Raw genomic sequence first — 16,218 nt, 5'->3', positions numbered from 1 at the left:
CAGGCAGTGGGCGGAGTCAAGGGAGACCGAAAAATCATATAGAGAAACTCAAACAGCTATATGGGACGTCACAAAGAGCATATAACAACAAATCAACCCTATACAGGATTGTATATACAGCAAAGGTTCAGTGTGCCAAAGTCGTCGACGTTTCGATCCTATAGTAATACGTGGATCATCATCAGGACAATACAATCCAATGCCTGAGAGGATGCTGTAAAGGAGGTGAAACCTAGGGTTGTCACAAGAATGGAGGGAAACTGGTGTCCCAAGAGAGTACAATGAGACCAATCCCACCATGGTGAAGATATCGCCAAGGGCTGCTATAGGGCAATAGCTGAAGTGGTAAGGGTCATGTGATCCAAGGCGCATTTAGTAGTGGGAACTGGGGCAAGTGGCTGGTGGATTTAGATCTTTAGCAAGAGTCTGGGACAGTGTTAAGCATGAACCGGGAGTGGGTCAAGAATGAGGAGCATGTGAAGGATGATGTCACAATGCACCTGCTGTGGAATTCAGGATGCGGGAAGACATGCCGGAGTGGTCTGCATCTCTGAGCATGTGAACAGAGCCACTAGGCTGGTTAGAGCAGCAGCGTTCTACTATAGAAAGTGCTTGAACAATGCGGGAAGACACACCTGAACTGTCTGCGTCTTCAGGCGATTAAACAGGGTCAATCTGCACTGTTCCAGACTCAACCCTTTACTGTATATACCATCCTGTAAAGGGCTGATTTGTTGCTATATGCTCATTGTGACAAGGAATATAGGGCCCTCATTATGATGTTGGGCAGACTGCCAGCCCGACATCCAGGGCAGCGGTCCGACCACCGGATTACGATACCAGTGGTCTGACTGCAGTGGTTCTGGAAAAGACTGTCGACTCCGACAGGCTCTAGGAGCCCGTCGGGAAGGCGGTCGGACTGTAATCCCTACAGTGAAGGGCAGCGCTGTAGGGATTACAGTGTCCCACTGCTATATAAAGGCAGACAGATAGGGACTTTTGGGGGGGCCCCAAATGGTGGCTCCGCCCCGTGGGCCACTAAGTGGTCAAGGGATCAAATGAGGTACCCCACCAAAACATCCATGTACCAGCCACCACATGGCGCCTGGCACACGGTGCATGGATGTGCACAAAGTGCTCAAGAACACTGCAGATATTGCTGCAGTCCTTTTCCAAGGCCGAAGCACAAGCCACAGTGTTTTTGAGCACATTTAGACCACCTTGCTGGCGGTCCTGTCTAAATACGGCAGGTGAGACATCTGATCCCTTGTCGGGTGGTCCCATTCCCGGTGCGATGGCAGTCAGTCGTCTGACAGACCGCCATCATAATAAGCCCCATAATTCTGAGTTATGTCACATATAACTTCCGGAGTAAAAATTTGAAAGAAAACCAAGAAAACTTTTAGGGCCATATGTAGGTAATTTCTATTTACCGATTCCTAAATACCGAATTTTACAGATTCGGTATTTAAGAAATCGGTAAATAGAATGTAGGTAAAAATCGGTAAATTTTACCGATTCAGTAATATTCGTTATTACCGATTCGGTATTTACCGAATCGGTAATAAGGCATACCTTCCCATTCATTCCTATGGGCCTGGAGGCCCATAGGAATGAATGGGAAGCCATTCACTATTACCGATTCGGTAAATACCGAATCGGTAATAGGGGGAGCATATTCAAGGGTGGCAGGGTGTCACATTGACACCCTGTTGCACCCCTGAATCGTGCATGTGTGCACATGTGGCGCTCATACATGCCCTAAGGGCATGTATGTCTGCCACATGGCACTTTTCAAAAAGCACAAAATTGCTTTTGAAAAGGTATTCGGTATTTACCATCAACTTGTAGTTGGTGGTAAATAACGAATCCTTAAACCAAACTCACTTGAGTGCTTCCTACATAGGATTTAAGGATTCGGTAATTTAACGATTCGGTATTTTACCGATTTCTTAAAATACCGAATCGGTAAATTACCGAATCCTTCAATCCAGCCTCCTACATCTCAAAGGGCTAAATACCGGTCGGTAACGGAAAATTTACAGATTTTCGGCCGTTACCGCCCGGTATTAGCCCACCTACATATGGCCCTAAATGAGGAAAAGAAGTTTGAAGCAAGTCAGAAAGGGCTAGGGATAGATTCGGCTTAGAAGTGTGGTAACGTGAAGTACTTAAGCTGAAGGAAGGTATGGTTTTTAGGAGACGATATGGCTAGGGTTAACATAATGTGTAGTACTCAGCAGGGTAAGGCTAGTGAAAAAATAAAGATATGGCACTTGGTTGGGTAGGTCTAGACCTAGGGGTTTGGAAGAGGTGAAGGGTAAGCCCTAAAGCTAGAGTTAGTGTAAGAGATAGTTGGCACCCCAAATCACTGAGCATCTAGACTTAGAAGTTAAGGGGAGGCTAAGTAGTTACAGTACTTGATAAAGGCTAGGTTTACAAACTAATGGAGAAAAATAGGAATATTTCAACATGTAGAACAATTCTGACTAAATGTTTAACATTTTCCGTTAATAAAGTATACATGCTCCTAAAGGTTTTAAATTGAAGTTTCTCACTGAAATGTTTTCAATTTTTGTTTTCGACTCTTCAACCTAGTATCGACTAGACTAGAGTATGCAAATCCTATTGTGTTGATAGAAAATAGGTAGTTCCTAAATTAAACAAAAGCATTTGCTTTGTCTGGTCTAGGAGTAGAGAAAGTAGGAGGACACAAAAGGGAATTGTACATGTTAATAACTTTCTTCATTTCGGCCTTACCATAGATTTGCTATTGGATAACATTGCAGCAAATTAAAAGAAGTCTTTAGTAAACAATATCCGGCATCAGAAGGAAGGTCTATGGTGTAAAATCTATGATCAATAAAAAAAGTTGGATACCTTTCTGAATTTACCATCTACCTCAATGTAACTAATTTATCTGCAGCAGTTCTTACTTTTTTAAGAGGGGATAGGCTCTACTCCCAAGATGTCCAAGGCCTTATTTGATTTTGCTCGAGATTTAAGTGGTCCTATTTGCAACAAAACTACCACATCAGACCCATTTCCAAAGAGATTTGCAATTAACATTTCTTGTATATTTATTCCAAAATGGAATCCCTCAGCACTCCTGTTTCGTTCACTAACTCGAAAAACCTTTCGCTACTCTGGAACATAATTTTAATATTTTAACTATCTGATAATGCCTTGTCTACATCAAATCTAGCTCTCCTTGTGTACCTGATCAACGTTTTAGGAAAGTCTTTACTATTGCGGCAGCTGTCTATAGCATAAATCTTAAATCACTGTCCTGCCTTATTTAAACAAACTGAGGAGTACCCCACCGGAAAAGCCTCCTGTAAACTCTAGCAATGTCAAAGACTTGTCCATCCTAGATTATGCTCTGCACCCCTGAGGATCTGGAGGGGCAACACTGCATGGGTGCCCTTGGTCACCCCTGCTGTTTGCATTGGCATTGGAGCCCTTAGCCATAACGCTCCGACAAGACATGGCAGAGTGGGGTATCAGAGTGGGAGGAGTGAACCATTTAATTTCCATTTATGCGGACAACACACTCTTCGATCTGACGACCCCGAAGGTATTGCTGCCACTGCTATTGGAATGCCTGTAGGTTTTTGGGGACATTTCAGAGTTGTGAATGAACCCAGACAAATCTCCGGTGTTCCCCTCAGGTGAGAGGGCAACATGGGACCAGACTGCACTTCCGGCTTTGTCATTGTGTTGGGAAACTGACCAGTTCAGTTACCTGGGAATACAGGTGGCACATTCAGCACAGAAAAGACAACAATACAATATTGAATGTGCGGTAGAAGGCTTAGCTAAATCAGTGCAATTTTGGAACACATTCCCACTGTCCCTTGTGGGAAGAGTGGCAGTAGCGAAGATGGTCTTCTTGCCACGCAGCCTATACGCTCTCCAGCACCCTTTAGACATCCTGCCACGAGCAGTGTTCAGTCGATTACACTCCTTACTGACAATGCTGGTGTGTGTGGGGGGGGGGGGGAAGGAGCAGAGTGTCTCTGGACTCTATTAGTCTGCCCGTAGAGGAGGGTGGGCTGGCTGGCACTTCCCGACCTGGAGCTGTACTATCTAGCATCTCCACTGGCTGTCAGAGGGAGAGAATTGGGAGAAGAATCTTCTCCTTGACAATTCCAGAGTGTTGAGACTACCACAACTGCTTCACAGTGGGGGAAGAGGTAGTTTTGCAGTGCCGTATATAATCAGGCACACCGCCTTGTTATGGGAGCGAGAGGTGAAAGTGGTGCTGAGACACGCCCTCTTCGCACAAGAGTTTAACTTCTGGGATCTTCCAGCATTCGCGTGGTTGCCCATAACAGTGGATACTACTGCTTGGAGGGTGGGGGTTGTTATACACTGGTTGATTTGTCTACATTTATTTAGTTTGAAGCAGTTCAGTAGGCCTTTGATGTTGGTCAGAGCCTGTTCTTACTATCCACAACTATTTTGGATATAGTCCAGAATATCTGGCCTATATACCTAGAGGTCCCTATCTCCTCTGACATGTTTAGGATACTACTGGAGTTTGGTGGGGGTAGACATTTGATATCCCACCTGTACAGGGCCATGATTGCTGATAAGCCGAGGAATGTATTTCGGGCTTAACAGGCCTGGGAGGAGGAAATTGGTACTCTGCTGGAGGAGGCACAGTGAAAGGGTGTTTGTGCGCTGGTGAAAGAAGGGGCCTGTAATGCGTTGTTTAAGTTGGTACATAGTGCCATTATCGGCAACTTCCCCCACCCCCGGTCTGAGCATGCAAGAATGAATAAATACACAAGACAACTTTTGTTCTGGGAAAATATTGCTGCAGGTTTATTCCATACAAGAGTATGCAATATGTGGGTTATCTTACGGGCGATCCAAGGGCGGGCAGCTGTTCCAACCTATGCTGCCCCCGACCGCCGGGTGAGCCCGCACTGTGGGACACCCAGTCAGTGCTAGCTTTGATGATCCTCTTCCGGATCACGTGACACGTTGATATCTTCTACTCACGCCCTTTCCAGGGCAGAGCGTAGCAGGGCAAACCCCCGGTTGATCAGGCCCCCAACAGCCCGAAGGACTAACGGGGTGCCGTCGTGGTTTTCCAGGAACCTGCCCTGAGGCTCCTTGTCTTTGGCTCTGGCACCCCTACTGTTCCGCGCAGAGGTACCCTTACTGTACCGGTCTGCCGCAGAGTTACTCTTACTGTACCAGTCTGCTTCCAGATCACCCTGTAACTCCGCCACAGCTCTGGAGGTGGCCCCAGTCGTCGCCAGAGCCCCTCCACACACAAGCCATAATGTTATTTGCAACCTGCTATTTCCAGTGCCTCCTGCAAGTCCAGCAGGAACAGGTCCATCCCCACAGGAGATAAGTGGACCCCGTCCTTCTCAAAGTATCCCTCGATTCTGGACTGAATCAGCTCGTGCCTGATGAAACCCAGACCCCTCTGGTCTGTGAACTTACGCATGGCACCATAAACCCTCTTACGAGAATGTTCCACCGCCTCACTGGACCTGGCCCCGTGCCAGTTTCTGCGAGGGATTATTTCTGACCAGCAGAGTTGGCATTGTGCCATGCGTTTGCTGATTTCCCACAAGTAAGACTTCATGGTTTGTAGTAGTGCGCCCTCCTCCCCATGAGAATAAGGTTGTTGCCCCCGAGGTGGATCACCAAGATACTGGGGAGGGAGCCCCCTAGGGCCAGTCGTTGCTCTAGTCTGCTAGTGATGCTACACCATCTCATTCCAGGGAAGCCCATCCACACAAACTGTTTGCGCAAACCCCCGCATCCAATTCCTGCGTGCCACCCACTGAGCCATCCTGGCAACGAATGAATGGCTGATCACCCACACTCAGTAACCTAGTGAACAAAGGGACCCCATCTTTTACAAACTTGTTTAATATCTATTGAATCACACTATCAAAATCACTACAAACCATGGCACTCAATAATATATTTACACGCTGAGCCTTTAAGGGCGAATGTAACGCTCAAAACAGCGCGATTGCCAGTGCCCAACCCTCTTTATGGCCTCTGGCTCCATGCCCACCTTGAATGCCGCTGTAGCCGCCCCAATTCTAAATGAGTGGCTAAAATACTTATTGTCGGGGCAGGCAAGGCCCGAGCGAGCCAGGCAGGCGCCCATGATGGGGTCGATCTGGAATTTAGTCAGGAGACCCAAGTCTGCATGTATCAGGAAGTTCCCTTGTGCCGCCAGGCGCACGGACATGTAATCCCTAACTCTGGCCACTGGGCAATACCTTGGGTCTCCTAGCGGTTCCAGAACCACATCCACCCCATGCCCTGCCTGATCTGTTTTGGATCTCCTGATACGTATCACTAGCTTGTCTGTTAGTTTAACATCCTGGTTGCTCAAGGCGGCACCAGACACGTCTGTTTTTGACCTGGCTACCAATTTGCCCATCCTGAACCCACCAAAGAAAGCTAGGCAGAAGGAAGCCGAGAATAGCTTGGCTTCAAATTGCGAGTGGGTGACCTGGGTCACTATATCTAGCATCTCCTTTAGGGTATGAAAGTCAATGGGGCCCCTAGAGTCCGGGGTCTTAACCACCTTTCTGGCCCATCCCTTGAGGGCTGCTCTGATCCAGAAGCACTTGGTTGGGTTCTGCCCCCCCTTCAGCTTGGTGTCGTGGCTCACTGCCGCCAGGTGGCCAAAGACCCACGAGTGGCTATTCCCCTGATCTTTGGCCCATAAAACAAACGCCTGATCCACGGCAAGCGAGCCTGTGCTCAGAGTCTCTGTAATGCTTAGGAATGTGTCAAGATGGGCCTTGTACTTCTTCCTGGTCCCAAGGAGCGTTCACTCAACAATCTCAGCCGCTGCTCCAGTGCAGGATGTGCCATAGGTGTGCTGGGAAGGGTTGAGAGAGGGTCTATTTTTGATCAGAGGGTACCCCAGGCCCGTTCCGTCCACACCTGAGGTATGAGACCCTCGCCCTGCCAGCCTAATTTGTAGGCCATGTTAAATTGATCGGAGGGTCCTGTGTTACTATATAACAAATACCCTGAGCCATCCTTGTCACTCAGCCAGCATGAACCCCTACGTAGTCCCTGCCAGCCTGATCTGTAGGCCTTTTTTTTTTTAAGTTGACCAGAGTTCTGCACCCATTTTTACTGAACAGCAGGCCCTAGGCTTGTCTGACCAAAATCCCTGCCAGCCTCTCTCAGCAAGGCCTCCTGCTCCAAACTAAAGTGCCCCCACCCTACCCGTGTGCGAAGTTCACTAGTGCAGAGTTCACCGTTTCTCTATTCTGTCAACATATGGCACATCACATCCTGGGTCTGTACATGAGAAATATAGAAGTTCCCACCGCAGCCGCGTCAAGCTGGGGTGATGAATAACCAAGACACATATCCATATATGTATATTTTATTCCTTTGCATTACATATTTTCTGCTTGCCCTATGCAATTTACGACGAGCGCTTGGTCTGAGAAAATGACCTTTTCACGTATTCTACGTTCCGCATTTAGTGGGATAGCGATGACACGTCTGATAAAAGTTACAGACCAAGCTTTTAGGGTAGACTGACGTAGGTAGAAGTGGCGTGAGAGGACGTTATTGTAGGCGCTTCTCATAGCCTTAACATGTATAAAAAGGGAGCTGACAGTCCTCGGCAGACTACCCCACCCGTCTGTTAGTAGATGGCAGGCGGGTGTGGGTGCTTCCCAAGAGCTCTTGTTTTTTGTTTAAAGATGCAATTTAACTTGCCAATATATTTGCTGTATATGCTATGTATGCTATTTTGTTCCTAAATTGGTGTTTTCTTATTGAGCATTTCATACTTCTATTACATTTGCAAAGCTGCTTTCTTTTAGGTTTTAGGTAGGTACGCGAGTATTCTCAGTATTTTACAGCAAGTGTGTTTTGCATTCTGAGAACATTTTCCTTGATTTAACTTATGTTTTTCATAATGCATTAATAAATGTGTCTTTGAGGTTTATTCTCTCTCTCTCTCTCTCTCTCTCTCTCTCTCTCTGACAGTACAATAGTTTAAATACAGAAATACCAGCTAACCCATGTGACTGTCTGGATTCTGTATTTTGTATTTTTATGCCTTTGTCTTGCAGTTTTTGAAGTTGCACCTTCTTAATTAAAAACTGTTAAAACTCTCTGTATCAGTTTTCATGGCTCACATGTCTGTTTCCTTCATTGTTAGAGCGAGCGTTCCCAGACACCCCGGCTCAAATTAAGGTGCCCCTTTTGTCCCTAACTCACTCCCCCGATCATACGGTGAAGGTTTCCAGAGCCCTATGCTCAGCCCCCTGCCCTCTTGACCCTTAATAAATCTCCCTCCAACAGGGTGTCATCTCCGCTCTCGCGGCCAGGCCTCCCGGAAATGGAGCCACTAAAAACGAGAGAGAGCATCAGGTGCCACATTTTTGACCCTTTCGATGTGCCTAGCCCTAAACTCTATGTTACTGCACAAACCGGCCCTGACCAATTCTCTCAATATGCACAGCACCAGGGGGCACCTTGCTGTCTGGCCATTGATTGCCTGCACCACCGCCATGTTGTCGGACCAGAAAATTACCTTCCTGTCCGCCAACGCTTTGGGCCACAAATGCAGGGCAATCACAATGGGGAACAGCACGAGTACCGATATGTTCGAGGTTATCTTACGCTGCCGCCATGCATTAGGCCACTTCTGGGCACACCATTCCTCCCCCATTATGGCACCGAAACCCTCTCTCCCTGAAGCGCCTGTGAAGAGGTACAGTTCAGGGCTGCCTGCCCAGGGGGCTCTCCATATGACTGTCCCATTGAAGTCGAGTAGGAACTCAAACCACATTGATAAGCCCTCCTTCAGTCCACTGCCTAGCCTCACCAGGTGATGTTTCTTATGTACCTTGGCAGTAGCTCTAGCTAGCCTTCTGGAAAATACTCTCCCAGCTGGGATAACTCTTGCGGCAAAATTCAGTTTTCCAAGGAGATTCTGGACCGCGCCCAGGGTGTCCTTGTCCTTGCCCAGTAGCGGATATTCTGCCGCAGATCCTTCACCTTCTCGGCAGGGAGCCTGGACTCGCCCTCGATGGTGTCCAGCTCGATACCCAAAAACGTGAGAACCTGGGCCGGACCTTCGGTTTTACCCGGTGCCAAGGGGTCCCCCAGATGCCCCTCCAGATCTTGGAAACACTGCAATCCCTCACTACACTCCTGGGTCCCTAAACCCCCTATGAACAGGAAGTCATCCAGGTAGTGTGTCACTCCTTCGATGTCGTAAGTCCAGGAAAGCGCCCACTGGAGGAATGAGCTGAAGGCCTCGAAGTACACGCAGGACACTGCGCAGCCCATGAGCATGCAACGGTCAAAGAACACTTCGCCCAGCCATTTACTCTGGTCCTGTTACCCAAAATAGACCCTACTAAGATGGATGGATGTCCCAGATGTTCAGGGTGGCCTGGCTGCCTTCCTCCACATGGAATGGGACTGCCCCCACGTTCGTAATTTCTGGAACCTAGTCGTCCAAAGACTGGATTATATTGAGGGTCTGGTAATTGACGAGCAAACGACCAAACGTCTTTTGGGAAACATTATGAAATGCAAGGGCAGGCTCCACCACGGAAATTGCCTCTCAGTTGGTAAGTCTACAAAATACCACCACCAGGAGTAACCTTCTGAAGAGGTACACAATAAGTAGATGAGTAGGAGTCCATTCAAAGGTCTGCATATACTGACACAGGAGGCCAGCGCAGAGCTTCTCTCAACGGTCGAAAGACTTATTTTCCACTGTGCGTCCTGCAGTGGTTATAGGGGCGCTCGCTATGCTGAAGAGAGGCACCTCTAACTGTATGTAGTTACTGTCATAGTAAAAAGTGAAGATTGGCCTCCCTCTATTATTGGATGCTGTGCCCTTGAAGAAGCATCCAATAATAGAATGGTTTCTACATTACATGAGTGGGCTACCATTACAAAGGGTCTGTATATTACCACTGGAGCTACACAGAAGGTGGGATTTGGGGAAAGTTTGGAATAAATGGAAAGGACCTAACAGTACAGTTTCAAAGTGGGGTTCAGACAGGTGAGATCTAGGGGGAGTGTGGTACAGCACAGGGTAGATACCATCTATGGTTATTTATTTTTATTTTTAAAAATGGTAGAATATATCCAGGAATTTGTAACCATTATTAAAATAATTTTGTAGCTTTACGGCACAACCTCTGGGCAGCACCCTTCGCACTGAGGGCCCCTCCAAAGTACAGCTCTTCCAAACACATGCAAAAAAATGTAGAGTTCTCATTGGCAAGATAATTTTTCTCTGTCTCAGCTGTGAATATCAAATACAACACCTGACATGTAGAAACAGCGGACCATACTCATTAGGAATGTTATAAAATAAACATCATTATCAAATACTGCGAAAAAGTAAAACAGCTCAAATAAAATATTGTGTTTTCTTTAAATCACATTTCAAATGTTAAAAATGTGTACCCCAAAAATGTTCCTTTGGTTGAGCACTGAGTGTGAGCCGTTTTCCAGTTTTTTTAGCAGTGAAAGGAGGAATTGTGACTGCTACAGGCCTTTTGGCATCCGCCTTTGGTGTGGTGTCCAGGTTGGAACCCTTGCTTCCGGAGGTGCCTTGTGCGGATGGGACTCCATCTTGATTTGTTGATGTCGTCGTCCGACCTAAAGAAGACAGGAGAAGATTTACATAGCAGTTCTTTTCCAAGAGAACTCGAGTAGAGAAAAGACGGTGCTTTGCATTTCACTAGTGCTTTGAAAGTCACTAGACAAAAAACGGATCAATGTCTATTTTCAAACACAATCCACACAAGAATAGACTGTCTTACCAGTACAAAGTGGTATGCTTTATAGTATTTCCTGCCCAGGTAACAATGCGGTTCTAAGCAGTGCCCATTCAGTCTCCCATTTGCATCATTCTAAATGCTCTATATTACATTTTCCTACAAAACAAGGGAAACCCGAGGATATACAGGGACAAGGGGTACAAATATTCTAAAGAAATAAGGGTGCCTACATCCGACAGTCACATATTCAATAAGTTTCAGCATGACACAATGTCTATAAAAGCAAGTAAAACCACATTTATTAACAAATAAAGCAGGCAGTGGGCGGAGTCAAGGGAGACCGAAAAATCAGAGAAACTCAAACAGCTATATGGGACGTCACAAAGAGCATATAACAACAAATCAACCCTATACAGGATTGTATATACAGCAAAGGATCAGTGTGCCAAAGTCGTCGACGTTTCGATCCTATAGTAATACGTGGATCATCATCAGGACAATACAATCCGATGCCTGAGAGGATGCTGTAAAGGAGGTGAAACCTAGGGTTGTCACAAGAATGGAGGGAAACTGGTGTCCCAAGAGAGTACAATGGGACCAATCCCACCATGGTGAAGATATCGCCTTGGGCTGCTATAGGGCAATAGCTGAAGTGGTAAGGGTCATGTGATCCAAGGCGCATTTAGTAGTGGGAACTGGGGCAAGTGGCTGGTGGATTTAGATCTTTAGCAAGAGTCTGGGACAGTGTTAAGCATGAACCGGGAGTGGGTCAAGAATGAGGAGCATGTGAAGGTTGAGGTCGCAATGCACCTGCTGTGGAATGCAGGATGCGGGAAGACATGCCGGAGTGGTCTGCATCTCTGAGCATGTGAACAGAGCCACTGGGCTGGTTAGAGCAGCAGAGTACTACTATAGAAAGTGCTTGAACAATGCGGGAAGACACACCTGAACTGTCTGCATCTTCAGGCGATTAAACAGGGTCAATCTGCACTGTTCCAGACTCAACCCTTTACTGTATATACAATCCTGTAAAGGACTGATTTGTTGCTGTATGCTCATTGTGACAAGGAATATAGGGTCCTCATTATGATGTTGGGCAGACTGCCAGCCCGACATCCAGGGCAGCGGTCCGACCACCGGATTACGATACCAGTGGTCTGACTGCAGTGGTTCTGGAAAAGACTGTCGACTCCGACAGGCTCTAGGAGCCTGTCGGGAAGGCGGTCGGACTGTAATCCCTACAGTGAAGGGCAGCGCTGTAGGGATTACAGTGTCCCACTGCTATATAAAGGCAGACAGATAGGGACTTTTGGGGGGGCCCCAAGCAGTGGCTCCGCCCCCGTGGGCCACTAAGTGGTCAAGGGATCAAATGAGGTACCCCACCAAAACATCCATGTACCAGCCACCACATGGCGCCTGGCACACGGTGCATGGATGTGCACAAAGTGCTCAAGAACACTGCAGATATTGCTGCAGTCCTTTTCCAAGGCCGAAGCACAAGCCGCAGTGTTTTTGAGCACATTTAGACCACCTTGCTGGAGGTCCTGTCTAAATACGGCAGGTGAGACATCTGATTCCTTGTTGGGTGGTCCCATTCCCGGTGCGATGGCAGTCAGTCGTCTGACAGACCGCCATCATAATAAGCCCCATAATTCTGAGTTATGTCACATATAACTTCCTGAGTTACTCTATATGGATTTTATGTTTTCTGCTTTTCTGGAGTCTGCCCACCACTTGTTTTATTAGTTAATAAATGTGTTTTTTCTTGCTGGCATAGACATTGTGTCATGCTGAAACTTATTGAATTATTTAATGGGTAGCTTTTGGTTGTAGGGACCCTTGTTCTTTTAGAATACTATATTATATTATAACAAGATATCCATTGTAAACCTCGATTATGCGATATATAATATTTGCATATAATGTTCTATAAAGCTTTAAACAAAAAAAAAAAAAAATCCTTTATTTTGCTATCCTTCTCTCATGTATCACTGGACTTACAGAAAGTGTACTGAGACAACAACCCATTTTCACAATCAATACTTCTCCCTAAGGACAGCATCCTCTTACTATGGCAGTTTTACCTTATATATCCAAATTTGGCATGTCAAATAGAAGAAAAAAAACACTTCGAATGCTTCCCCGTGTCGGCTGGAATTACTTCAGCTCTCAATGTTACCGACCATTCCCTTACCTTGAAATCCTATCACTGCACTTGGGTTCATTCAATTCTTCCTACATATTTGAAAGACCGCTGTACAACTTTACATTGCTCTGAAAATCGCTAACCTTGCCCAAACTGAATTCTTGGAAGCAGGTCACATGTCCTAGTGACACTTTTGTCATAGGGGTGACAATCGTGCCTAACTGGTTAGGGAGACGGACGTAAATCTGAATGGGTTCCATGCAAGCTTGTTGTGGCTTAAAGTTGCTTCGAGAGGGCTGGCATCTTGCTGGTTTCTTTTTGCACTGGTCCAGGCCTAGCATGAGTTGAGATGCTTGGCTAGTTCCCCTGATAGTTCCAAATCCATAGAGTCAGAGCTATGATAGAAAGACATTCCAGCTGGCTCTGCCTTTTCCTCCTTTATATACCCAGACTGACCAGAGCCAGTACATTAACTTGTAAATGAACCACACAAGCAGCTCGTGGAGGCGGGAAGACCACTTTAGCTCATGCAAGGCCCAGACTCACCCCCTCTAATGCAACAAACAATACATGCAAGGAATCCAGCCGTGTGCTGGGCGAGGAGAGAGGAGGGCCCTGTCAATAGGAAAACTTACAGTTCAATAGGGTTGGTTCCTTCTAGGCAGCCCCAGGTCCAGTTACTTCCTGGTCCACAGTGAGCCCAGTCATGCTCGAAGCTAGATGGCCATGGAGATGGAGAGATGCCTTGTAATCATGTAATGACTGAGGAGATTCGGTTAGATGTAGGGCTGCAGCGGTACAGGGTTTGTGTACCCCTGTGGGGGGCTTCATTTTATGCACACTGGGGGTTCTACTTCACTTGGTTATACCTGGTCTAGCTGTAGGTGAGGTGTGGCTATTTTCAGTGGGCAGAATTAAATATGTTCAGGCCCTTTTATTAATATAATGCTGCTGGCCTCACGTGCTTAGAGTGGAGTTGAGTAAACTCAATTACAGGAATAGCTAAAGTCCGGCCTGTCAAAAGGGGGGGAAGGTTGGAGACGGAGCAGTATACATAGTGGCCGCTCTTGCCAGGACCCTCTCTCATATTTGTTTATATATTTTTAATTACAAGCAAGCCTGCCATCTTCATAATAACGAGCACGCTTAGGTGGCCATACCACGAGGTGGTGCCAATCACGGTGTTTTTTCATGACTAAAATGCATTTTTAATATTTAGAAACTCGTAAAACTAATGTGGTGCACAATGGTAAATTCCGCTCACACAGAAGTAGCACAACATGGGGTGCAACAGGGCAAACGTTTCATACAACAGGGCAAACATCTCATACAGCAGGGCAAGCGTCTCATACAGCAGGGCAAGCGTCTCATACAGCAGGGCAAGCGTCTCATACAGCAGGGCAAGCGTCTCATACAGCAGGGCAAGCGTCTCATACAGCAGGGCAAGCGTCTCATACAGCAGGGCAAGCGTCTCATACAGCAGGGCAAGCGTCTCATACAGCAGGGCAAGCGTCTCAAGCGTCTCATACAGCAGGGCAAGCGTCTCATACAGCAGGGCAAGCGTCTCATACAGCAGGGCAAGCGTCTCATACAGCAGAGCAAGCGTCTCATACAGCAGACCGAGCCTTCTTTAAACACACCTACTACTGTCCTCGAAAGTGCAGAGCAAGAGCCCGAAACGCGTACGAGCGGTACAGCACAGGCACTAACAATGCAAGCACGCCTCAGAATATGGAATTTGTGGGCTGTGGCAGTTTAAACGGATGAGGAATAAGGGGTATGCAGTTCCTGGTGAAGTATGTGGGTCTGTGCAGGTCAAATGACCATTCCACAAGGTGTGCTGGGAGCGTGACTCTGCAGGAATAAATGCCCTCACACCTAGATAGGGGTCATGGCTTTATGATTAGGCGTTCACTTCACGTCGGGCCGGCGCTGCAATGCCAGATGGCCACCCTCAATTTACCGGAGATCTTTTCGTCCGCTGTTTGGTGAAGTGCGGATGTGGGGGGCTAAAAAGTAGATTGGTGTTTAAGTATAAGAAGTGTCGAGTTAAAAATATGATGAGAAGTACTTCCCAGGAAAAACTTAAACAAGTTATCTTACCTATATTAAAATACGTGGTGTTATCTATTAGAATTTAGTCTTAGATCGCTGTAGGTCAACATGTTTCAAGCTTTAGTTTAGTCATAACAATGATCTGGTAGCTATTCTTCAGGACCGATATTTACCTAATCTACTTAGCGATTGGAGTTTCAATATATAGGTTAATAAAACCAATTCCAACAACACATACCTTAGTTTTGGCATTAGTTTTTAAGAAAAGTATTTGAACGATGACCTGTACTATGAAGAGACACAGTAAGTATTAAAAGTTGCATTCATTTGTTGCAATATTGTAGGTGACAAATTAAATACAAAATAACACTTATTTTTTACACCAATTGCATGTTTTGTTATCGACACTAATAGCATGCTCTGTGTTTGATCAAAATGTGTCCCATATATTCAGAAAAGTGAATTTAACACCACATGAAGAACATAACATACATTCTTAAAAGTCCATCACATTTAATAACTTACCCTAATCGGGTAATATTCATGGCTCCTTGAGTGGAGCACATCGGCACGATGTTTGTATGCTGAAAAATCAATGAGGCCGGTCAATTTGACCACTGTTTGTTTAATATAAATGGTTCTCCATCTATATTATATGGAGTCGGCTATGCCGTACTTAGTTTGGTTAGGAGCGACACTGTGGATGACCTACCCTCGTTCACCAACTCGGAACTCGTTGCGGGGGTTCCTTACTATATGTAACCTGTTCCGGTTTGTTCAATAGGGGACAAGACTTGCGGATACTAGACCCACCTCAGAACATGTTCAGCTTGTTTAGTAGTAGAGCAAGTTTGTCACCAACAGTACACATACAAGATGAGCAACAGCAGTGAAAATGTCAACACCACAAGCAGATTAGGTTGAAGAGGCAATGCAAATTTCTCTAACACAAATAAACGATGTGGCATGGCAGCAGCAGTCAAAGCTTCCCCCATACCACACACAGAACAGGTACATAAAAAGAATACAACAGAGCAGGCATTATGTGCTCAGTGCAGTAAATGTGCGCACGCCATTACGTCTGACATCCCCTCACCCAGGCAAAAAAAAAAAAAATTGGAAGCGTGCTTTGAATACAGCCTCATCCTCCTACCTGTATTGTCCGCTGGACACGCAACGAGGCAGCCCTTCCTTTCAGGTTGCACTTGCACCCACCTATACTCATCCATCAAATGCATCACCAGCTAG

General features: G+C 46.3%; 1 protein-coding gene across 4 annotated transcripts in view; it reads right to left on the bottom strand.

The window, feature by feature from the left end:
• The window catches only part of LOC146855927 (uncharacterized), a 651,622-nt gene that overhangs the window by 160,870 nt on the left and 474,534 nt on the right, over positions 1–16,218 (bottom strand). For all 4 annotated transcript variants that reach the window (XM_085653872.1, XM_085653873.1, XM_085653876.1 and 1 more), the window contains one exon: positions 10,453–10,647. In XM_085653872.1, coding sequence (XP_085509998.1) covers positions 10,453–10,647 — 195 coding nt within the window. The remainder of the gene's footprint in view (positions 1–10,452; positions 10,648–16,218) is intronic.

Source organism: Triturus cristatus, chromosome 4_1, assembly GCF_964204655.1.
Source record: "Triturus cristatus chromosome 4_1, aTriCri1.1, whole genome shotgun sequence".
NCBI classification, from domain to species: Eukaryota; Metazoa; Chordata; class Amphibia; order Caudata; family Salamandridae; genus Triturus; species Triturus cristatus.
The sequence above is the reverse complement of the archived record's forward strand: the minus strand, read 5'-3'. Positions and strand labels throughout refer to the sequence as shown.